The following is a 26,506-nucleotide window of genomic DNA, read 5'->3' on the forward strand; positions in this document are numbered from 1 at the left end:
GGCAGATGATGCAGGTGCCAGGAATGATCACCTGTGAATTGTCGGACTGCTCATCCTCAACCCCACAAACACTTTTCTCTTTTTTTCTTTTTTTAGAGGTGCCTACATCCTGCCTCACACACACAGTATTGCCTTTTATTTTTTTTGTGATTTCTGTTTCAATGGTCCCTCTATAGGGTATTGTACTTCTTCAGCTGTGTAAACAGGGATAGAGGAGATGATGATATGAAAATATGCTCTATTCTCCATGTGTTTTGCATGCAGCTAGTATAAGGTTTTAAGGAAATTCCCATAACTGAGGAAAGTGAGCCCCCAGCTGCACCTGTATAATACAGCAGAGGTGCTCATGATTTTGGCCGGCGGCGGCTCATCCATTAGGGGTGTTCGGGCACCCCCCTATCCTCGCCACCCCCTATATGCATAATGGAAAGATTCATGCATAGCATCCTCTGCTACTGCAGCCGCCCCCTATTCATGTGTCCGGCCCCTTTTGGGTCACCGGGCATATGAATTACAGCGGCCAGGGTTTTTTTTTTTTTTTTTTGAAGCACTGATTAGAGCCATAGGCTTCAAAATAGGGTGGACTTGGGACGCAGAGCATTGCGTCTGGAGCAATGTGTGAATTAAAATTCGCTTTCGCAACACTAATCCTCCTGGCCAATTGGGAATGAAACCTATTTCCTGATTGGCCAAAACGTCTGGCGATCCTATTGGATGCCCAGCGCTGGGAGGAGGAGAGAGGAGACACAGCGGAAGCTGCTCAAAGAGAGGACACCGGAGCAGTTTTCCCTGAGCCTGCCACGCTCTCACCGCCCATATATAAGGCAAGGATAGTGGGCATGGTGGGTGGAGTGTGTTAGTGCCGTGGTTGACTAGTGCCGCTCCACAGGCGCCCCTTCCCAAAATAAAACACCAGCTGCCACCGGACAGTAGGCTGGCCGTTTAAAGCTGAATTCTGGAACAAAAAAGTTTATGCCATTTGCCACGGAAAAATAAATTACCGATAATGATGGGTGTCCCATAACTGTCTGTTTTCAGGCTGCATTGTGTAGTCTCTTTTTGCATGAAATTTCCCATCAGTACATTGATGAATATTGTTCAAAAAGTGCTTCAAATTTATTTGCTTTTAACATTCAATTTTGGAATAAATCTCCAATAAATAAACAAAAAACACATACACTGTTAGAAAATTGTTCAAGGGAAAAATTCCCACCCTGCCTCTTCGAATTTTCTTGTCACTGTGGTTAAAAATGAACATTGATTTTACCCCCTGACCATTAGTAAATTGAACAAATGTTAAAAGAAACATTTTCTAAAGAAATGCTACTAGAGATTTCTGTGCTGAGAGCATGGCCCAAAGAATGCTCTCAATGTATAGCATATTTTGGAAATAAGGTGGGACCTGCTTTAAATCATGTGACCACGGTGGCAGCCAGAGAAAGTGAGGTCACCAGCACACCAAGATCTCAAAATGGGCCCAAAGCGATCACATTGTTACAGCAAAAAGCAAAGTTTCGGGGCCCCGCAGGACCCCGTCATCGGGCATGGTGACAGCCAAAGTGGGCAAATGATCAGGCAGACCTTGGACATATTAGCTCAGTTAAAGGCCCACTGGTGTTGGGCGTGAAGGGGTTAAAGAGGAAGTAAACTTCCATCTTTAAATTTTACCTAAATATAAGCCTACAGTATCTCACAAAAGTGAATACACCCCTTACATTTTTGTAAATATTTTATTATATCATGTGACATTGAAGAAATTACACTTTGCTACAATGTAAAGTAGTGAGTGTACAGCTTGTATAACAGTGTAAGTTTGCTGTCCCCTCAAAATAACTCAACACACAGCCATTAATGTCTAAACCGCTGGAAACAAAAGTGAGTACATCCCTAAGTGAAAATGTCCAAATTGGGCCCAATTAGCCATTTTCCCTTCCTAATGTTGTGACTCGTTAGTGTTACAAGGTCTCAGGTGTGAATGGGGAGCAGGTGTGTTACATTTGGTGTTTTCTCGCTCTCACTCTCTCATACTGGTCACTGGAAGTTCAACAACGCAAAGAACTCTCTGAGGATCTGAAAAAAAGAATTGTTGCTCTACATAAAGATGGCATAGGCTATAAGAAGATTGCCAAGACCCTGAAACTGAGTGGCAGTATGGTGGCCAAGGCCATATAGCAGTTTAACAGGACAAGTTCTACTCAGAACAGGCCTTGCCATGGTCGACCAAAGAAGTTGAGTGTGCTCAGCGTCATATCCAGAGGTCGTCTTTGGGAAATAGATGTATGAGTGATGCCAGCATTGCTGCAGAGGTTGGTGAGGGGGGGGATTGTCAGTCTGTCAGTGCCCAGACCATGCACACTGCATCAAATTGGTCTGCATGGCTGTTGTCCCAGAAGGAAGCCTCTTGTAAAGATGATGCACAAGAAAGCCCGAAAACAGTTTGCTGAAGAGGAGCAGACTAAAGATTACTGGAACCTTGTCCTGTGGTCTGATCAGACCAAAATAAATGTATTTTTTTCAAGTGATGTCAAGTGTGTGGTGGCAACCAGGTGTGGAGTACAAAGACAAGTATGTCTTGCCTACAGTCCAGCATGGTGGTGGGAGTGTCATGGTCTGGAGCTGCATGAGTGCTGCCGGCACTGGGGAGCTACAGTTCATTGAGGGAACCATGAATGCCAACATGTACTGTGACATACTGAAGCAAAGCATGAGCACCTCCCTTCAGAGACTGGGCCACAGGGCAGTATTCCAACATAATGACCCCAAATAAACCTCCCAAGATGTCCACTGCCTTGCTAAAAAAGCTGAGGATAAAGGTGATGGACTGGCCAAGCATGTCTCCAGACTCAAACACTATTGAGCATCTGTGGGGCATCCTCAGACGGAAGGTGGAGGAGCGCAAGATCTAACATCCACCAGCTCAGTGATGTCATCATGGAGGAGTGAAACAGGACTCCAGTGGCAACCTGTGAAGCTCTGGTGAACTCCATGCCCAAGAGGGTTAAGGCAGTGCTGGAAAATGGTGGCCACACAAAATATTGACACTTTCGACCCAGTTTCACTTAGGGGTCTACTCACTTTTGTATCCAGCGGTTTAGACATTAATGGCTGTGTGTTGAGTTCTTTTGAAGGGGCAGCAAATTTACACTGTTATACAAGCTGTACACTCACTACTTTATATTGTAGCAAAGTGTAATTTCTTCAGTGTTGTCACAAATATAATAAAATATTGTGAGGGGTGTACTCACTTTTGTTTAATACTGTATAATGGGGCTTACCTATAGGTAGTGTAAATATCTCCTAAACATGCACCATTTAGGAGATATTTGCTGTACATGCAGCCAGCTAAATCACTGGCGTATGCTGTCTGAAGGAACGGCCGTCCATGCTGTCTATTCAGTGCCCTGTGCCGTGACTGGCGGCTCCCGTGTGCATAACATCATCAAGGCTTCGGCTAGTCACAGAGCCAGAGTCCATGAACCCAGAACCAAGACTGGTGAAGATGGAAGCTGTTTTCAGTGATGACATTGCTGTACTGGAAGGCTTTGTTATAAGGGAAGTTTCACATAATGTGCTAGTATGCAACGCCTTTGCCTTGCAGGTAAAGAAAAAAAAAATTAGGGAAAAAAACACTTGCACCATATAGCACAACTTTTCCACAACTTTATCCCTGACCTGTCTGGTGTGTTCCTTGGCCTTCATGATGCTGTTTGTTCACTAAGGTTCTCTAACAAACCCCTGAGGACTTCACAGAACACCTGAATTTATACTGAGATTAAATTACACACAGGTGGACTCTATTTACAAATTAGGTGACTTCTGAATGCATTTGGTTCAACTAGATTTTAGTTAGGAGTATCAGAGTAAAGGCGGGCGAATACTAATGCATGCCACACAGATATTTATATGTAAAAAAAAAAATTGAAAACCATTTATCAATTTCCTTTCACGTCACAATTATGTGCCACTGGGTTGGTCTATCACATAAAATCCCAATTAAATACATTTTACATTTTTGATTGTAACATGACAAAATGTGGAAAATGTCAAGGGGTATGAATAGTTTTTCAAGGCACTGCAAATCTTGACAACAAACAATATTAGGCTATTTTCTCTTCAGTTCAAATAATGTAATTTTCGGCTCCATCTAGTGGCCAGATTGTGCTATTTTCCTGATTCGATCTTTTCTGAATGAAGAATAACATTCAACCTAGAGAGAAAATTGCATTTGTTTTTGCCGTCATCAGCATCACCCCCTATGATTTGCTAAAATATCTCTGTTGCAGTTACAAACAGATATATAGTCAGCTTTATAGGGCTATACAATCACTAACCCCAAAAAGCAGTGCTTGGGTCACATTTTACAACAAAGTAGTGTTATAACTCCATTGACTATTGTTGTAACTGTTTATTATTGTTGTGCTACATTCCTAGAAAGCAATTACATGCTTCACCAGACTTATAATAATTATATATCCCCCCTGTATAGTTTCAGCTTCCTCTGTAATTCTGTGCCTCTCCATGAGCTAGTGCTGGAATACAATCATAAAGGAATTTCCAGTGTTTGTTACTCAGATGAAGTTACCATAGAAATGAAAATTGGTTCATTCATTGTATTCTGTTTTTGGTTTTCGTAGTAAAACTATTAGTATAGCCTTAGGTGGCCAATTACAGATCAATAAAGAGAAACGAAGAAACAGGTTTAACTGCTTCAGCCCCAGAAGATTTTACCCCCTTCCTGACCAGAGCACTTTTTGCGACTCGGCACTGCGCCACTTTAACTGACTTCCTTTTTTCCCACAAATAGAGCTTTCTTTTGGTGGTATTTGATCACACCTGCGTTTTTTATTTTTTGCGCTATAAACAAAAAAAAGCGACAATTTTGGGGGAAAAAACGCAATGTTTTTTACTTTTTGCTATAATCTCCCCCAAAAATATAAATACATATTTTTTTTTCCCTCAGTTTAGACCGATATGTATTCTACATATTTTTGGTAAAAAAAAAAAACCCCGCAATAAGCGTATATTGGTTTGCGCAAAAGTTATAGTGTCTACAAAATAGGAGATAGTTTTATAGCATTTTTTTTTTTTATTAGTAATGACAGCGATCTGCGATTTTTGTGACTGCGACATTATGGGGGACACTTTTGACACCACTTTGGGACCATTATTATTTATACAGCGATCAGTGCTATAAAAATGCACAGATTACTGTGTAAAGGACACTGGCAGGCAAGGAGTTAATCACTAGGGGGTGATGAAGGGGTTAAGTGTGTCCTATGGAGTGATTCTAACTGTGGGGGGATGGGCTTCAACTCACATGACAACGATCACTGCTCCCAAAGACAGGGACCAGTGACCTCTGTCATGTCACAAGGCAGAACGGGAAAATGCCTTGTTTACATAGGTGCTTCCCTGTTCTGTGGCACCGTGACACGATCGCCGGGAGACGGGCAAAAATGCAGTCGGCCAATCATGTGCACCTGCTAGCCCCGTCAATTAAAGGGGACATACAGGTACGCCCATTTGCCCACCGCTGCCATTGTGCCGAGGTATATCGGTGTGCAGAGGTCGGCAAGTGGTTAATATATGTTGTGCCATCACATGTAACCTCCCCACAAACAATAAATGTATTGTTGCTTTAAATACAGTTGTGTATTAAAGTGCTTTAGTGTCCTTTCCGGGGGGGGGGGGGGGGGGGGGCACTCTGCTCCGCTCTGTTCAGCAGTGGATCTGTCAGCAGATTCCGTTCTGAATCAAAGCAAATTGGGACAGATGTCCTACTTGTGACATCCATGGTCGTTCAGTCTTTTGACAAAGGACCGTGGTGGATCCAAGTTGGATCTATAGGGAAACTGTCAGTGTAGCTGGAAGTGCTCGGGGGGTCTCAGCTCACAGTCTATAATGATCATAAATAGTACAGTCAACCACACTAAGGCTCTGTTTCCACTAGTGCAACTTGTCATGTGACACAAAGTCGCATGAGAAGTCCCAGACCATTGATTTCAAAACTGCTATCTAAAACAAGGCAATGAAGACAGGAGGAGATCTGTGAAGGAGAGAAGGGGTGGGGTTGGGCAGGTCTAGGCATGTCTGTCTAAAAAGGATAGGAGGGATAGGGCAGGGCTGGGCAATACGGGGGCGGTTCAAATGAACAGTAGGCATGCCTGTGTAGAAGAGAAGGACAACGTTTTCAGGAAGTAAGAGGCAGTATGCCAAATTCAGAAATAAGGCTGTCCCTGAAGAACAGAAGCTAATTGCCAAGCTTAGAAAGTGTAATCAAAGCCAGACAATCTGCTATACAGAAAATTAATAATGTCAAAGATATTTTACATATAATAGAATTTTTTTACATTTTTGACTGAATTTGCACTTTAATGTGTTACTAAACCCGCAACAGTAAAATCAGTGTTATATACAGTAAAGCATGCTTGTTATACTCACTGTGTATAAGGGGTTAAGCCGCATTGCATGAAAAGGTTTGATCCTGCCTTCTCTTATCCTCCCTTCTTCCACAGTCCCTAATCGATCTCCGCATATTATAGAGCCTTGGGTGTACTCTGCACATGCTCAGTTTGGTGTGTATTGCTAGTGAGTTGTATTTTTTTTTATTTATTTTTTTGGGACGGTGCATGTGATCAGCACAGGGCTAGTCAGCACTGTCCAGACAGAAGGCCAGGGAGAATGAAAACTCCTAATACAAGCTTTAACCACTTCCATGGATGTCCCCCGGTTTCAGTGGCACCTACAGGCATCATTCCAGTATGTATTTCTTAAGCTGGCGAGTCTTATTTTTTATTTTCTGCAGAAGTGATCTGAGTGGCTAATTGGACTCTCAAACACTTCTGCAGGTGGCGGAAGGGAGTCCCACCCCCCCCCCCCCTCCTGCCACCTCTCCTGGGCTCTCTGGTCTCATTGCGGAGGCTGGGAGTGATGCAGCCAGTGGCAAAGGCTGCCCTGTACCTAATGTACGTTGTTCCCCTCTCTCTGTAACCCTGGGAGCAACGAGTTTTATGTTGTCACTTCTAGTTTGGGCTCTTTGTTTACCTGGCACCAGCGGCAAGGGAAGCAGCCAATCTTTGCCTGATCGGCTGCATGGGAGGCAAGAGGAGAGATCTGGGGTCTAATGGACCCCAGATCTCTCCCTAACCACTTAACAACCGGCCCATAGCCGAATGACAGCTACAGGGTGGTTGCTTAACTCTGGGAGGCCGTCATATGACGTCCTCCCAGAATTCTGCTCTCGCGCGCCCCCTGGGGCGCTCACTCGAGAGCATGCGTGACCGCTGGGTACACAGGACCCGGCGCATCACGGATCACGGTAAATGACGGAGCGATCACTTGTAAACAAACCGGTGTCATAACATGTTCCTCCCTCCCCTCTCTGTACCGATCAGTACAGTGTGAGTGGGGAGAGATCGGTGTCAGCAGTGCTGTGGGCTGGATCTGTAGTGCCCACAGTGCTGCTCACCGACAATTAACCCCTTAATTCCCTGCCAATACTCTGCAATACACAGCGATGTCCTGACAATAATCTGCAATACCCAGCAATGCACTGCCAATACTTTGCAATACCCTGCAATGCCCTGCCATTTCTATGTAATTTTCTAGCAAATAAATGTTTTTTACATGTAGGAGAGAAATGTCAGAATTGGCCTGGGATCTCCAGAACGCCTGATGGTGCTCCCTGCATGTTGGGCTTCTGTATGTGGCCACACTGTGTAAAAGTCTCACACATGTGGTATCGCCATACTCGGGAGTAATGGCAGAATGTGTTTTGGGGTATAATTTGTGGTATGCTGTGTGTGAGAAATAAACTGATATGACAATTTTGTGAAGAAAAAAAAAATTCTTGATTTTGCAAAGAATTGTGGGAAAAAATGACAACTTCAAAAAACTCATCATGCCACTTACTAAATACCTTGGAATGTCTTCTTTCCAAAAAGGGGTCATTTGGGGGGTATTTGTATTTTTCTGGCATGTTAGGGCCGGTTCACACTGCGGGCGATGCGAGGCGACACGACTCGCCTCGCCTCGATCTGACAAGTCGCCCCCGTTCTGTACAATGGAACCGTTCTGAGAGGAGCGACTCGAGTCGCTCTGACTCAGAAAAAAGGTTCCTGTACTACTTTCGGGCGACCTCGGGGCGACTTGCATTGACTTCTATACAGAAGTCATCTGCAAGTTGCCGCTGAGGTCGCGGCAGGTCGCGGCGAGGCAAGTCGGTGTCGCCTCGCATCGCCTGCAGTGTGAACCGGCCCTTAGGGTCTCAAGAAATGAGATCAGTCAGTCCTTCAGGTGTGATCAATTTTCAGAGATTGGCACCATAGCTTGTGGACTCTATAACTTTTACAAAGACCAAATAATATCCACCAATTTGTACTTATTTTTACCAAAGATATGTAGTGGTATAAATTTTGGCCAAAATTTATGAAGAAAAATTACTAATCTGCTAAATTTTATAACAGAAATGAAGAAAAATACATTTTTTTTTACAGAATTTTCCGTCTTTTTTCTTTTATAGCACAAAAAATATAAAAAACCCAGTGGTGATTAAATAACACCAAAAGAAAGCTCTATATGTGTGGAAAAAAAGGACAAAAATTTTGTATGGGTACAGTGTTGCATGACTAAATGAGTAATTGTCATTCAAAATGTGAGAGCACTGAAAGCTGAAAATTGGTCTGGTTATTAAGGGTATTTAAGTGCCCAGTGGGCAAGTGGTTAAAGAGGATCTGTGACGGACTATGCTCTCGCAAGGGATGTTGTTCATCCCTTGTAATAGCAATAAAGTTCATCTAAAAGTTATTTTATTTTTTAAGAGAAACTAAGTAATAATAAAAAAAAAATTTAAGCGCCCACATGCTTCTGCGCTATGCAAATGTATTGTTTACTCCCGCACACATATGTAAACAGTGATCGCACCACACAGATGAGGTATTGTCATGAATGTCAGAGTGAAAGCAATATTTCTAGCACCAGACCCCCTGTACAACTCTAAAATGTACAATAATACCCCCCCCCCCCCCCATTTTACTTGCCTGAGCCCGTTCATCTGCTGCGCTCACCCCTGATCTCCTCTTTGCCACTCAGCCTGGCCGTTGATTGGCTAGAGTGAATGGATTGAAAGCAGCGCAGCCATTGGCTCGCGCTGCTGTCAATCGCATCCAATGACGCAGTGCACTAGGGGGCGGGGCTGAGTGATACAGTGAGCGGGTATAGCCGCCGGCTGTATCACGGGAACATGCCCGCAAGAACTAACGACCATGTGAGCTCGCTCGCATGAAGGTGCTTAGTTCTTGCGGGGAGGAGCCGAGACAACTGCCGAAGGACCCCAGAAGACCAGGTTTGGGGCCGCTCTGTGCAAAACGAGCTGCACAGTGGAGGTAAGTATAACATGTTTGTTATTTAAAAAAATAAAAAAATCACCTTTACAACCCTTTTAACCACTAGCTGCCCCAGCCAATTCTGCCATTCTGTCAAGATCAGTTTGATCTGCTCTACAAGCCATTGCCAGCTTGTAAACAAACAAACCAAAACCAGACATGACAAAATCTTTGTCGATTCCGAGTTCTGATGTCATAAGTGGAAGTAACAACTTCGGTTCCTCTGTATGTGGGGCAGCTGATGCCACCGGTCTCATCCTAACCTTAGAAATAATTAAAAAATAAAACATGAAATTTGTGTATTATTTTACATTTTGCCTGTAGATACCCTTTAATCAATTATAAATAAACTTGGCAAAATATTACTGCAGAATTGGGTAACCTTGAGACAGGATGACCGTTTCACCAATCTTTATAAAGTCATGCCTAAGGGTACTGGTACCATGCAAGACTTTTTACTGTTTTGGTTTATTTAACCAAGCGTTCAGGTGTGAATTGTAGAAAGCTGAATATTTTTAAGACTTAATATATTTAAATGCTATTTTCTTTGGGATGTGCAGCTTAGGTGCTCTTCATCCACCGGCATGATTTCTTTATCCTGTACCCAGCCAGAACTAAGCATGCTATTCTGTTACAAATTCCTTCTTACAATCCTCTACGTGTGTCTTTTGGAAGAAGTACATGGAATGCAAATAAAACCCATTCTGTGACTAAGTCAAAGCAGGATGTTTTTACGATTACAGAGCTGTGAAAAATTCACTTCTTCAAAACATCTGTGCCACCCTTAACCTGTATTCTCATGCGCCATAATATTTTCTCTTAAAGTGTACTTCTGGGTATAAAACGGCATTGGCACTGAAAAGCAAGCATCTCTGATCTCTTGCAGAGTGCCCCAGGATTTTTGAACCCCAGAGCTGTCTAACCCATAAAACAACATTCTTGCTTACTGGCTCTGCGCTACCATCTTGGCTTTGTGTTTGTTGGCATATTACTATGATGGACAGTCTGACTAACCAGTAGTAGAGTGTATGAGTTGGTAAAGGTGGTCCGTGGTAGGGGTCATGGAAACTTGTTGGTAGGTGCATTTGAGAACAATTTTGCAAATATGGGTCATTTCCAGGAACTTCATTTGCAGCGAAAAATCTTTGAACCTTAAAGTGGTTGTAGACCCTCTGGGTTTTTTTTTTTTAGCTTGTGCTTGTGAAAAACAGCAGACTTACTTGCTAGATTACCAGATGAAGATGAAAGAAATCCTTAGGCCTCATACACACGGCCTGTTAAGCTAGTTACAACGTCTGGAAAAAATCTGCGTTAAAACCGCTGGCATCAATGAGCGTTTAACGGTGTTTGTAAGCGTTAACGCTAAGGCACGTTTTAAAAAAAAAAAATATCCCATCACATTATAAACATTTTTACAGCTCAAAAACACTGAGGCAAAAAAACGTCGGTATAGCGTTAATACGTGTTTTTGTGCGTCAAAACTGCTCTAAAGCTGGAGCCTCTGAAGGCGCTGGTCCTTGGTTTTTTTTTTTTTGGAGCTTAAAAACGGCTGCCTTAACCACTTAAGGACCGCCTCACGCCGATGTACGTCAGCAGAATGGCACGGCTGGACACAAGCACGTACCTGTACATTGCTCTTTAAGTGCCCAGCCGTGGGTCGGGAGCGCGGCCCCCCGGTCCTGAGCTCCGTGACTTTGGCCGCGGGACCAGCAGACCTGATCGCCGCTGGTGTCCTGCGATCGGGTCATAGAGCTGAAGAATGAGGAGAGGTCTGTATGAACAAACCTCTCCCTGTGCTTCCTACTGTGGCTGTCACCGATCGTCTGTTCCCTGATATAGGGAAAGACGATCAGTGACGTCACACGCCAGGCCACGCCCCCCACAATAAAAAATATAACTCCTACACTGCCCCCTAATGGTTAACTCCTTCACTGCCAGTGTCATTTACACAGGAATCCGTGCATTTAAATAGCACTGATGCTGTATAAATGCCAATGGTCCCAAAAATGTGTCAAAAATGGGCGATGTGTCCACCATAATGTCGCAGTCACAATAAAAATCGCTGATCGCCGCCATTACTAGTAAAAAAAATATATATATATATTAATAAAAATGCTATAAAACTATCCCCTATTTTGTAAACGCTATAACTTTTGCGCAAACCAATCAATAATCGCTAATTGCGTTTTTTTTTTTGTTTTTTTTACCAAAAATATGTAGAATACGTATCGGCCTAAACGGAGGGAAAAAAAATATTATTTTTTGGGGGGGGATATTTATTATAGCAAAAAGTAAAAAATATTGAATTTTTTTTCAAAATTGTCGCTCTATTTTTGTTTATAGCGCAAAAAATAAAAACCACAGAGGTGTTTAAATACCACCAAAAGAAAGCTCTATTTGTGGGGGAAAAAAGGACACCAATTTTGTTTGGGAGCCACGTCGCATGACCGCGCAATTGTCAGTTAAAGTGACGCAGTGCCGAATCGCAAAAAGGGGCATGGTCCTTTGGCTGCAAAATGGTCTGGGGCTTCAGTGGTTAAGCAGCAAAAAAAGCTCAAAAAAGCCACTGTAAAAATGTCTGTGTATGAGGCCTAAAAAGGAAACCAATGCAGCCATCACATCAAAGCCCTTGTACACACGGTCGGAGAATCTGTCGGAATGAGTCTTATCGGACCGTGTCGTCAGATAATCCGACTGTGTGTGATATGCATCGGACTGATTCCGTCCGAATCTCCGTCCGACCCAATTTTCCAACATGTTGGAAATATTTCCCGACCAACTGGGCCGGACGGACCTAATCCAATCATGTGTAGAGCATTTTCATCGGACCAAGTGCCACGCATGCTCAGATCAAATTCCTACATCAAAGCTATTGGCTATTAGCCTGAATGTAGTCCCATCGTAATGAAATTACGTCATCACGTTCTGAAAGATCGGATTTTTCGCCAACTTGGCCCGACCGTGTGTATGCAACAGTTTCGGACACAATCCGTCGGACAAAATCCGACGGATTTGGTTGCCAAAGTCTCCGACCGTGTGTACGTGGGCTAAGAATTGGTAAGCTGCAATATAATGTATGCATTATACATTTTTGTAGTTTTGTATATAGATTTGTGATTTGTAGATCCATTATTCTATTGTGCTCAGCAAAAAAAGATTGCATTTTCAATCCAGTGAGTTGTTTAGTAATTTGTATCACTTTCTGCTTTCATCTATGGCCAACACAGTTCATTTAGCTGCAGTTACTGAGGTTATGCAGTTGTAGCTATTTGATATTTGAGTCATGCGTAACAGTTGGTGTTTAAAGGAAGCGGTGAAGGGTATGAATCAAGGATCAGGATCTCCCCACTTTCCTTTTATTTAATGCTGGTATTTGACTTCTGACCCCTGGTCACAAATACGTGTCTTCCAGCTCTGAGCCAGGGAGCACGAACTGCAAATATTTCCTAACCTGGGTGAACGTGATCTACTTGACGAAAATAGCACGGAGCGTGCGTTACTCTTTATGTTTTGTTTAACCACTTCAGGACTGGGGTATTTTTTTCATTTATAGCACACACATTAAATTCAGATTAAAAAAAAAATGGCTTGAAAATGACTTAAAGCGGAGTTCCACCCAGAAATGTAACGTCTGCTGTCCGGATTCCTCCCCCCTCCGGTGTCACATTTGGCACCTTTCAGGGGGAAGGGGGGAGCAGATACCTGTCTAATACAGGAATTTGCTCCCACTTCCAGCGAAAGATCGCTGCAGTATCCGTGACGCCATGTCCTATCCTCAACCCCCGCTGTCATCTGGGAGATGCACAAGTCCCAGAAGACAGCAGGGACCATTCAGAACACGCAGCGCAACTCGTGCATGCGCAGTTGGGAACTAGGCTGTGAAGCTGCAAGGCTTTGCTTCCTGGTTCTCTTACTTAAGATGCCGGCACCTCCACCCAGAGCCGAGGAACAAACTGGCTTCGGGTGAGGACATCGTGGGCGCCCTGGACAGGTAAGTGTCCTTATTTTAAGTCAGCAGCTGCAGTATTTGTAGCTGATGACTTTTACATTTTTTTTTTTCAGGTGGAACTCAGTTTTAAAACTTCCTAACAGTTATTTATCATTTGAAGCAGAGGCCATGTAGAATAAAAAATGGTAGTTGCAATATTCTATATTGCACGGTATTTGCTTTAAAACGTTACTAAACCCAGGACCCTGCATTCACTTTTTCTGGTCTCCAACAGAACATGGAAATGCAATTATTTTAGTAAATCTAAACTGCTACATACCTTTTCTCATCAGCAGTATATAGCAGTCTTGTGACCTCTATCTGTGTCTGGTTAAAGCTTGTAGGAGCTTTCAGTCTACTCTGACTCCTATGAGTCTGCAGGACCCCTGGCCCTCTGTCTGGACAGTACTGATTGGCCCTGTGCTGATCATATACACCCTCCCAAGAAAAAAACTCTCTAGCAATACACACCAAACTGAGCATGTACAGAGTGATTCTGTACTATCAGGAGATGGCTTGAAGAAGAGACAGTGGAAGAAGAGGAGGATCAAAAAAGACAGGATCAGACAGCCTTTTTACGAATTTCGGAGGACTAACCCTTTGGGTTCCTCAGTGAGTATAACAAGCATGCTTTAGTCCATATACAGACAGACTGATTTTACTATTGTGAGTTTAGTAACACTTTAGATCAGGGGTCTCAAACTGGTGGCCCTCCAGCTGTTTCAAAGGCATAAGGCTGACCGTTACAAGCATGACTCTCACAGGCAAAGGCATGATGGGACTTGTAGTGTTGCAACAGCTGGAGAGTCACCAGTTTGGGACCCCTGCTTTAAATGTTTATTAAAATGGAACTGAATTCTCTCAATTACTGGTGTTAATCCTTCTACTGCTAGCATTAGTAAATAGATGGGATATTATACTTACTTTTTTTCAAACTTTGATTTTTACATTTCTTCAGTTGCTTCCTGGTTTCTGGCCTAGGCCAAAATGACGTCATACATCCCAGGAGTGTTAATAGGCATTTAATTTTTTTCATCTGGAGAAAGGGAGGAGGGGCTTTCTCAGCTAAGCATGTCTTCCTGCCTGCATAATTGCATAGTTAGGTTGAATAAAGACACCAGTCCATCCAGAGTGTCCCTATCCCTGTACATTGCTCCCTACCCTCCAGGAGCTCACAATCCGAGGTCCCTATTCATATACTAATATGTCTTTGGAGTGTGGGGAGGAAACTGGAGTAAACCCATGCAGGCACAGGGAGAACATGCAAACTCCAGGCAGGTAGTGTCGTGGTTGAGATTTGAACCAGCAACCCTTTTTTACTGCTAGGTGAGAGTGCTAACCACTACACCACTGTGCCGCCCTATGCATGTTTGAGCTAAGTGCAGGTGGATTCCAGAAAGGAAATGCTACATGAATAATCTGCCTTAACTAAAGATGACTGTGGCTAGAAATACTAGGGGCTGTTTTTCAAAGTGATTTTTCTGACGTATTTTTGGCCCATACCTATTTTTCAAACGCTACTTTGATCCAGTTTTGTGGTATTCAGCATTAATCTTTTGCTTTCTCAGATTGTAATAAGGCAGGACATGCAAGAAATGACAGATGGGAATCTACTAAAGTTCTCTCTGGGTCTTTGTGTTGATCCGTGCGATCTGACAGTCATTTGTTTTTCATTATCTAAGCAAATGTTTCTGTAATAAAAATATTGTACCTCATGGGACTTGCATGAATGTGTTTTTAATCAATATATTCATTTATTAAATCATTTTTATGTTGCCTGTTCCGTTTAGGATGGATAGCTTTACGTTGTTTCAGAAAGACCATATAAATCAAAACACATGGAAACAACCTATACCTTAATAAAAACAGATTATTTTGCAATGCAAAGTCTCTAACGTGGATATGATTTATGTTCATCTGATGAAAACTGTATATTTTCAGCGCACAGAACCAGGTGGATGAAGTGATTGGTGTTATGCAAGAAAACATCACCAAGGTGATAGAACGAGGAGAGAGGCTGGATGAACTACAAGACAAGTCAGGTGAGAATAAATGTGAAACATTAACTAGTAATGTTCTTTTCGTTAAAGTGGTTGTAATTTGAAAACAAATGCTCCTGTCCCTTTAAACATGATATAAAGCATATATAGCCTGCCTGTTCCTGTGTTACCCTATTTGAACTGACCACGCCAATCATGGCTGCTGATGCATATTAGCGTGGTCAGACGGTCTGCTCTCTGTCCTCTCCTGCCTTGAGTATTTCCCTGAAGCTGCTCCAATGATGGTAAGGTAACATTGATTAATTACTTTTGTCTTCTCTGTTTTAGGTCCATGTTAAGTGTGTGTGTGTGTGTGTGTGTGTGTGTGTGTGTGTATTTATTTTTTTTTTTTTCTTATCCCAAATGCTTTTTTGCACTGCTCTGCTTTGCGGTCACATGTCCTCCCTCCACTATCTTGCATACATCCAAAGGGAATCTCCACCCCTCCCACTGTTCTCCCTTAGATTGGGAAGGAGAGCGGAGGGAGCACACGTGACCTCACAACAGCACCATGCAAAGAAGGTATTTAGGATTAAAATTAAAAAAAAAACACACACTCACATGCATTACACTAAACATGGACCTAACACAGAGAAGATGAAAGTAATGAATAGATGTGACTGTACAACCACTTGCCAGCTTGCTGCAGTACATAAACTGCAATGCGGTGGCTCCAACAGGTATAGCGGCTCCCATCGGTTTCCGGTTACTCCACCTGTTTCTACCATTAATAGTATGAAAAAAAAAATTAAAGTAAAAAAATTGGTAAATAAAAATTCCAGTATATATACCATAGTTTGTAGACGCTATAACTTTCATGCAAACCAATTTAATGTATACAGTTGTATAATTAAATTATATCATTTTACATACCCTAGCAGAATTTATGATTTCTTAGCCATTTTTCAGAGAATATGAATAACACAAAAACTTTTCTTTCACTCATGGTTAGTGTTTGGGTGAAGCCGTTTATTATCAACCAACTGTGTTTACTCTTTTTATATCATAATGACAACAGAAACTACCCAAGTAACCCTGATCAAAAGTTTACATAACCCAGTTCTTAATACCGTGTATTTCCCCCTTTAACATTAATGACAGCTTGAAGTCTTTTGCAGTATTTGTGGATGAGACTCTTTATTTTCTCAGATGGCAAAGCTGCCCATTCCTCTCGGCAAAAAGCCTCCAGTTCCTGTAAATTCTTGGGCTGTCTTGCATGAACTGCTTGAGTTTGAGATCTCCGCAGAGTGTCTCAATGATATTGAGGGTCAGGAGACTGAGATGGCCACTCCAGAACCTTCACTTTATTCTTCTGTAGCCAATGACAGGTCGATTGGCCTCGTGCTTTGGATCATTGTCATGTTGGAATGTCCACGTATATCCCATGCGCAGGTTAATGGCTGATGAATGCAAATGTTTCTCCAGTATTTTTTGATAACCTACTGCATTCATCTTGGCAACAATTTTCACAAAAAATTTCCTGTGCCTTGGTAGCTCACACATCCCCAAACCATCAGCGATCCACCTCCTGTACCTTTTTATTATAGGCCTTGTTGACTCCTCCAAATGTAGCATTTATGGTTGTGGCAAAAAAAGCTAAATTTTGGTCTCATCACTTTAAATGACATTGTGCAGAAGGATTGAGGCTGGTCTCTGTCCTGTTTGCCATATTGTTAGCAGGATATTCTGTGGCTTTTGCGTAGTAATTGCTTTCTTCTGGCGACTTGACCATGCAGCCCATCTTTGTTCAAGTGCCTCCTTATTGTGCATCTTGAAACAGCCACACCACATGTTTTCAGAGAGTCCTGTATTTCACCTGAAGTTATTTGTGGGTTTTTCTTCACATCCCAAAAATTTTCCTGGCAGTTGTGGCTGAAATTCAAGTTTCAACAGAACCCCTCATTTTCCACTTCTTGATTAGAGTTTGAACGCTGCTGATTGGCATTCTCAATTCCTTGGATATCTTTTTATATCTTTCCTCTTTTATATACCATAGTTCAACTACTTTTTCCCGCAGATCCTTTGACAATTCTTTTGCTTTCCCCATGACTCAGAATCCAGAAAGGTCAGTGCAGCACTGGATGAAAGATGCAAGGGTCTGTCAGGAGTTCAGAAACTCGTTGACCTTTTATACACACGCTAATTACAAGCAAACAGATCACAGGTGAGGATAGTTACCTTTTAATAGCTATTCAAACCCCTTTGTGTCTACTTGTGTGCATGTTATCAGGCCCAAATCACCAGGGTATTTAAACTTTTGATCAGGGTGATTTGGGTAGTTTCTGTTGTCATGAGTTTAAAAGAGTGATTAATAGTGGCTTCAGCCAAACACTAACTATGAGTTAAAGAAATGTTTTTGTGTTATCAATCATATTCTCTGAAAAATGGCCAAGAAATCATACATTTTGCCAGGGTATGTAAACTTATGAGCACAACTGTACTTATTGGGATTTTTTTTTTCAACCAAAGACATGTAGCAGAATACCTACATGGCCTAAATTTATGAAGAATGTGTGTGTATGTGTATGTGTATATGTATATATTTGTGTGGAAAAAAAATATGTTTCATTTGCATACAGTGCTGCTGACCACGCAATTAGCAGTTAATGTAGCACAGTGCTGAATAGCAAAAAATGGCCAGGTCATGAAGGGGGTAAAACCTTCCAGCGCTCAAGCGGTTCAACAAACATTTAGTAACGTGGAAAGAGACGACTGAAAGATCTACACCTGCTTCTCTATTAAAGCCAAACTACAGGAAAGCAGCTACAAATACATATGAATGAAGTACATACTCTATATGTAGTGTTTTACCTGCAAAATGATTTGTGCTTATTTTTCAGCCAGTCTTGTGATAGACACTGCAAACAATTCCTTAACCTCTCCAACAGCACACTGTAGTTATTAACCCCCCCCCCCCATCTGCTGATTATATAATGAAGTAGAAGCACCATTTTAAGGTCATAATTCAGTTATAAATGCTATCAGCATGTTCATTTTTGGCACATTCAAGTGGCAGATCCTAATTTAGTGTCTGGGGCAGGTCCTATCTCTCTCATTCTGAGTGCTGGTGGTCAAGAAATGACAGAAGTTTGATACTAAGAAAAATTCATGCCCTTACACTAGTTGCCTTTAACGTCTTTAAAGTAGAATTTAGGCTTACACATAACTGTCCTTAAAACTGTCTCCTCCCTCCCCCTTAAAACCGCAACCCCAATTCCAAGACAGAGGGCTGAATTCAGCGACGCCCCCCAAAAAAATTAAATAACGATGCAGCAGGCTAGTCCATTTTGCTGAAATTTCATTGTAGCAACTCAAAATTTTACTCAGTAGTTTGTATGCCCCCATATGCTTGTATGCATGGCTCACAATGTCGGAGCATGCTCTTAATGAGACGACGGATGGTATCCTGGGGTATTCCCTCCCAGATCTGGTCCAGGGCATCACTGAGCTCCTGAACAGACTGAGGTGCAACCTGACATTGTCAGATGGACCGAAACATCACAAACATGTCCCAGAGTTGTTCTATTTGATTTAGGTTAGGTAAGTATGGGGGCCATTCAATGGTATTGATTCCTTCATCCTCCAGGAACTGGCTGCATATTCTCTCCACATGAGGCCGGGCATTGTCGTGCACCAGGAGGAACCCAGGGCCCACTGCACCAGTGTAAGGTCTGACATTGAGGCCAAGGATTTCATCACGATACCTAATGGCAGTCAGGTTGCCATTGTCTAGCGTGTAGAGGCATGTGTGTCCCTCCATGGATTTGCCTCCTCAGACCATCACCCATCACTGACCCACCACCAAACAGGCAGCATAACATTCTCCACGGCTTTTCCAGACCCTTTCATGTCTTTCACGGGGTCAGAGTGAACCTGCTTTCATGTATGAAAAATACAGGAACCTGCAAATTCTGGTGTTCAATGACAAATGTCAATGGAGCTCCATGGTGCCGGGCAGTGAGCACAGGGCCCACTAGAGGACGTCAGGCCACCCTCATGAAGTCTGTATCTGTTGTTTGGTCAGTCATTCACACCAGTGGCCTGCTGGAGGTCATTTTGTAGGGCTCTGGCAGTGCTCATGCTTTTTCTCCCTGCACAAAGAAGCAGATACCAGTCCTGCTGATGGGTTAAGGACCAAATTCAAAACTAGATAAAAACAGTCAGAAAAGATGAATGGGGGAGGGAAGGAGTCAGTGGCTCTCACCTGTAAATTCCTGTTTTGGAGGTCATCTCATCGTTGCTTATCTAGTGCACCTGTTATTAATTTCATTAACACCAAAGCAGCTGAAACTGATTAACAAACCCCTCTGCTACTTACCTGACCAGATCAATATCCCAAGAGTTTATTTGGCTTGATGCTATACTCTGATTTAAAAAGTGTTACATAAATTTTTTTTGAGCAGTGTTTAGATTGAGAAAATGTACCATTTTAAGATAAAAATAAGGTAATTTTGAAATTGATGGTAGCAGCACATCTCAAAAAATTAGGAACAGGGCAACAAAAAGCTGGAAATGTAGGTGGTACTAACAAAGAAGAGCATTTTACAATGAATTACCGTATTTATCAGCATATAACACGCACATTCACTTTAAGAGGGAAGTCTCAGGAAAAAGAAAATTTAAATAAGGAACTTTGAAGCAAAATAAGGGTCAGTGCCCATCTGCAGCCTCACCGTTGCCATCAATGCAGCCTAATCACTGCCCATCTGCAGCCTCGCCATTGCCTTCAGTGCAGCAGCCTCGCCATTGCCTTCAGTGCAGCAGCCTCGCCATTGCCTTCAGTGCAGCAGCCTCGCCATTGCCTTCAGTGCAGCAGCCTCGCCATTGCCTTCAGTGCAGCAGCCTCGCCATTGCCTTCAGTGCAGCAGCCTCGCCATTGCCTTCAGTGCAGCAGCCTCGCCATTGCCTTCAGTGCAGCAGCCTCGCCATTGCCTTCAGTGCAGCAGCCTCGCCATTGCCATCAGTGCAGCAGCCTCGCCATTGCCATCAGTGCAGCCTGATCGATGCCCATCTGCAGCCTAGAGGGGACAGGGAGGCAGGCGGGACGTGCGCCAACAGATTACATACAGCGAGAATCTCCTATGATAGACAGAACAGTGATCCAATGGCGGCCCAGGAGACGGGACTTCCTATTACAGAGGCCGCCAAGTAAACAGGAGATTCTCACTAATCTGACAGAGCTCATCCCACCCCCTCCCTGTCCCCCCATCCCCCCCCCCCCCCCCCCCCCCCCCCCGAGGCAGCTAAAATGTAAGTATTGGCGTATAACACGCACACGCTATTTGCACCCGATTTTCAGGGGGGAAAGGTGCGTGTTATACGCCAATAAATACAGTAGGTCAATTGCCAACAAGTCGCTAATATATAAGCAAAGCTATTCATGCATGTTAACCCATCCATGACAGCTAAAACTATTTCTTATACAGTGATCATGGCTGTATAGGCAATAACAGTGTAGAAAAAATCCCCAAAACCGTTGCAGTTGAGTAAAATTACAGAATTGATCAAGAGTCTAAATGCTTTACAGGACAATATATTTAAATCAATTTTTAAAAGATAATAAAGCCAATAATTTGCCTTAATTTAAAAATATATTCCCTTGAAATGCACTTCATGACATATAGAGCTGTTGCATTAAACCTTTTATTTCAGAATTCGTTATCATAATAATTTTTTGTTGTATTTCTATTTTTGTTATGTCATATAGAAAGTTTGTCAGATAACGCCACAGCTTTCAGTAGCAGAGCAAGACAACTCAGAAGACAAATGTGGTGGCGGGAATGTAAGGTGAGCATTTATTTATTCTAAATATATAACAACAAAGGCTTTGCCATTTTACCCAATATGAAGGTACAAAATAATGTTACCCCAGCATTTTATAGTCACGATATTTGTCTGTTGTACCATGTACTGTTAAAAAGTATCCTATTCTCTTTGTATTGCTTCCTTTGTGTGACATACCTGATGTTCCTGCCAGTCCCCCTGCTTTCAAAATGACCACGATAGCTATGAGAGCACACCCACCCCAGTGTGGTCAGTTTGCTGGGTTCCTGTACGACTTTGGGGGCTACTTGAGGCGACTTGCATTGACTTCTATACAGAAGTCGTTTTGCAAGTCGCCGCAGCGGTCGCGTCAAGGTCGCCTGAGGCAGTCGCGCTGCAAGTCGTGCTGCCTCAGTGGGACCTAAAACTGTATCCGTCTCTTTAGTGCTTTGAGACCTATTCTGTAAATTAAACTGTATAGATTTGAAAGCTATATGGAATGAAAAAAATAATTTTATTAAGTAAAACGTGTTTGTGTGCTTTGTTCTTTTAGATGAAAGCCATAGTGGCCTTGGTTTTGATTCTCATCTTGCTAGTGATTATTGGTAAGTACCGAGTACAAAGTTTTTTGTTTTTGTTTTTTTGTTTTGTTTTTTTATTATTTTACGGTATTTGATGTAACTGAAAGCTGATGGCTTGGCTTGGTCAAGCCATCATTTCCACAACAAATAGCCCAATGAACACCCCACTGTTATTTACATCTTCTGTATGGGATGCTGTAAACTGACATCATGACATATTCAAAAAGTGTCATTTAGTGGATTAAAAGTTAGCTGACTTCTTTTACCAGTTCTCAAAAATCATCTAAAAACAACCTGCTGTTCTGTTAGAAAAATCCAGAGATTAGATTTACAGCCCACAAGTTTGTTTAGCATATAGTAATGGCTACTATGAGGCCTGTTGCACATGGGATTAAAAAATGCTACTTTTTTTTTTTTTTTACTGATCTGAAATGAGATGCATTGTCTGTGGAACATTGAGTACAGAGCAGTAGAACAAAAATTAAAATGCAGTAATTTACTGGCCTGTTTACAAATTTTGGTCCCTTGCACATAAGCATAAATGAGAATACTACAGTACTGGCAATGAAGAAAAGTTTTACTCATCTATATGCTTACACACCTTTACTCGCCTATACTCAACATTACTCAGAACTTTACACACTGTTTTTGTCCCCTTGCACATGGGCCTCCCATCCTGAGTAACATCAGTAAATTATGACGCCAGTGTGCAAGGGGCCTAAGGCCTCTTGGACACAGTACTGACGTTTGAGCATGTGCTTTTTTGGACATAGTCTGGCAATGACTATGGCTGTCTGAGCAGCTTCAACTAAGAAATGTAAGTGGACTACAGTCTCGTGGTATTTGTATACATTTCAGTGGTTATACTGGGATGATGCCTGCACCTACAGGCATCAACCTGATATCATTCTCTTCAGCCGGCGATTCCCTGCACCATAAGAACAATCATAGTAGCAGTTCAGCCATTTGATTGTTCTTACAGGCAGCAGGAGGGGCATCCCCCCACAGCCTCACAGTACTTCTAAAGGTTTGCCCATGCGATCAGCGAGCCGAGAAGGAATCCACCTTTGTCTCAAGTTGACCATAGAGATTTCCAGGGAACAGATGGTCCCCAGTCATCTCTTTGACTCTCGGAGGCCTGGGCTTGACGTTATGAAACCACTCTCGGTCTGGCATTTGTAAATACTGGCATATGCTCAAATGGAAAGCTGAGATTGCCCCTTTTTTCTGTGATCTCGGGCTTTCCAGTGCTGGAGGAGAGATGTGGGGTCTTTTGGACCCCACATCTCTCCATGAAGAGGACCTGTCACGCACTATTCCTATTACAAGGGATGTTCACATTCCTTGTAATAGGAATAAAAGTGATCCAAAAACAAGGGAAAGTGTAAAAATCAAATAAACAATACACAATTCAATTTTTTAAAGCGCCTCCATCCCCATGAGCTCGCACGCAGAAGCGAAACCATACGTTTGTTGCACCCTCGTATGTAAACGGCATTCAATTCACACATGAGGTATCGCTGCGAACGTTGGATCGAGGATAAATAATTACTGTATATACCAAGACCTCCTCTAACTAAACGGGTAACCCAATTTTTTTTTTTTTTAAAGCATTGCCTATAGAGATTTTTGAGTATCGCATTTTGGCACCATTCCACAACTGTGTGCAATTTTCAAGCATGACATGTTGAGTATCTGTTTATTTAGGTAACATCATCTTTCACATTCTACAAAAAATTGGGCTAACTTTTAGTGTTTTTTTTTTTTCCCAAAAAAGTGCCATAAAAAGTTGCAACGACTGCCATTTTATTCCCTTGGATCTCTGCTAAAAAGACATATATATAATTGGGGGTTGTGAGTAATTTTCTACCAAAAAAATTATGATTTTTTACATGCAGGAAGGAAGTGCCAGAATTGGCCCGGATGGGAAGTGGTTAAAATGATAGCAATCAAGTGTTAAAATTACCATAAATGCAGCATTCCTTATTAATTGAGGGCTATAAATGTGAGGAACAGGTGGTTGTGAATCATATCGCATACTAAACTGGATGGCCCTTTTGCAAATCGCAATAATCACTTTTTTTTTTTTTTTTTTTTATTAACAAACCAGGGTTTTTAATTATTGATGGCTAACAAAAGTGTATTTTTTTTTTCAAAATTCTTACATAAAATTAAAGTCTTCCACATTGAAATTCAGTATTGGATGTCTTAAGGATTTGGATTGCAGGTTATGCACAAATAAACAAATAATATTAGTTTTCATTTGTCACAACCAGGGTGCGAGAGAAGAAATTTCATTGCAGTGTTAGTCAGTCAGTCCAAGTATCCATTCCCCTGAAACTGAAATTCTCCTGAAAACATAGCTTCTGCATGGGAGTTTGCAGCATGGGCTTTTCCATCAATATCCTGGGAACTATCTTGTTCAATGTTTTTATTGGGTGAAAGCAGTGGATTTGACTCGCAACATATTAACATGAAATGTGCAATGTGACCCCCAGCACATATAAGAAGTTTACAGGAAGGTGACATTAAATACAATGTATAGGCAAACTGGGGTGAACAGGTTAGTCAGCAAACTAAGGTACAATACAAATAGCAAACCATTAAGCAGGAGAGATCAGTACTAAGAGTATACATTGATAACCCAATGAGGGCATGACTAGACAAGTAACAGTCGCCATGATGCAGCTACCGGCTGAGGCAAAAGAGATAAGCTCTTTGTGATGCCATGACTTAAACATACTGAAAAGAGGCATTAAGAGAAAGGGAAAAGAGACAGAATAGAGCAGAGAAGGGGGTCTCTACAGAGAAACAGAAATGCAGTCACTAAGAGCCAAACAGATAAGTCAGGTAAGTGGTAGGGATTCATTGAAATGGGGGGGGGAGTGCTGTACTACCTAAGATACCTGTACATAATTTAGCATAATATTCAACCCTTAAAGGATCGCATCAAGTTTGGCCTGGATCATAGTTTTGGTAATCCTGTGTTTGGTCTCTACAACATTAAGAGAGTTAGTCTTCCAAATGTTTGCGATTGTTTGCTTAGCGGCCGTGATCACTTGGAGGGATAATTTAAATTCAGTCTGGGACAGATGGGAGGGCTACAAGTTAAGTATGGAAAGTTAGAGGAGAGGTAAAATCTGGGTAGAACGACTAGGTTTTTGAGGAAAGACTGTAGCGGATTATGGGGCAATTGGAGCGCAAAGGGAATCTTGAGAGGCTCCCAAACAGAAAGGAAATGTACTGAGATAAGGTGGTGAGGCCTTTCTGGTCAGAGGAGTTAAGCCACAAGAGATTGGCTAGACTAGTAAGTAGTAATGTACGATTGGGAAGGCAGGGCTTTTTGCTTTCCCAGATATAGTGAGAAATCCTAAGTTGGAGAATGCACAAAAAATTTCGTAACTGAAACCAGTAGTGTGCAGAATAGGCAAAATATTTTGGTAAAATAGTCATTTTTACCACATTAACCCTGCCAATCCATAAGACCGATAGAAGAGAGGACCAGCTAGAGAAAAGAGAAGTAAGATAGGATAACATGGGAGGTAATTAAGGTTATACATGCTGGTTTGTGGGAGTTTAATACCCAAGTATGAAAGACACTGTGGAGCCCAGGTAAATGGAAAGGTTATGGCGGTAATTTTCCCCATATCAAGCATTCCAAGCTAGTGAACAGATTGCTCTGTGTACAATGCTTCCTACCTACTTCCTTTCTGTGTAATCCGTCCCTTTCTGAGCAATGACGTCATTGGTGCATGCACACTTAGTCACATTTTTCTAGCAAGCTCTTTGTGCCGTAAGTCCTGTGTTTACATGCTGGGACTATGTAATTTCCTTTGCCCAGCTTTGAGATCCCGCGATATCAAGGTCCCATTCACAAGCAGAGTCTTAACCCCATGTGACTCTCTACGTTACGGGGGTTGTGGAGGCGGTGAGCACAACACAGGAGGGAACCCAAGAGAGTAGTAATGAATAGGAGATCTGCACATGCGTCAGATTACAGACATGGAGAGGCAGAAAGAGAGCGGAAAGGAGAATCGCTTTGGACATAGAAGACAGTCAGCATGGCGGTGACTGCATCCAAAAAGGAGCTTCTAAGAAAAAAAAAAAAAAAAAGAATATATAAGTAAGAATCATTCAATATATGGGTCAATATGTGGCACGTTGCTATAAAATAAAAAAAAAATACACTTCATTCTTTGTAATGTCTGATAGAAGTCTCTGACTTTACTACTGCTTTAAGCTGGGTACTCACTAGTAGATTTTCACTACTGTTCACGACAATATTTGCATGAACATTTGTTTGAAAATTCTCAGTATATTTGTTGGCTTGACTAATGTAATTTGAAAGTACCGGTAGTTTTAAAATTTAGTTTGCTTATAACATTTGATGTAGGAGCGAATTGACTTGCTGAACAAAAACTACAGTCAGAAATTAGTTTTAGAAAAAATTTTCATCCTGTTCCTTTAAATTTTCTCATCACGGTTGTCAAAAACAAATGTTGATTTGATCCCACTAACGATTAGAAAATCAAACAAACCTTCCTTAAAGCAACAAATTTCAAAAGGAAATCTTTCCTGCTGGCTCACTAGTGATAAGATATGAAACAGTTCCAAGGACCCCCACAAGATAATCAGCAGGGGCATAGACTTGTGTGCCATTGCTTTTTTTTTTTTTTTTTTTTTTTAACTGAGTAAAATGTGGCCTTAGGACTGAAGGCTTTATCACATCCAGAACTCTACAAAGCCTCTGCA

The 26,506-nt window shown here is 42.0% G+C and overlaps 1 protein-coding gene across 2 annotated transcripts in view; it reads left to right on the forward strand.

The window, feature by feature from the left end:
- The window catches only part of VAMP4 (vesicle associated membrane protein 4), a gene marked incomplete in the record, with an annotated part of 67,807 nt that overhangs the window by 39,818 nt on the left and 1,483 nt on the right, over positions 1-26,506 (forward strand). For both annotated transcript variants that reach the window (XM_077453004.1, XM_077453005.1), the window contains 3 exon segments: positions 15,313-15,413; positions 21,118-21,197; positions 21,727-21,778. In XM_077453004.1, coding sequence (XP_077309130.1) covers positions 15,313-15,413; positions 21,118-21,197; positions 21,727-21,778 — 233 coding nt within the window.

This window comes from Lithobates pipiens, unplaced genomic scaffold, assembly GCF_037356315.1.
Source record: "Lithobates pipiens isolate NorthernLeopardFrog02 unplaced genomic scaffold, aLitPip1_a1.2 Scaffold_23, whole genome shotgun sequence".
NCBI lineage: Eukaryota > Metazoa > Chordata > Amphibia > Anura > Ranidae > Lithobates > Lithobates pipiens.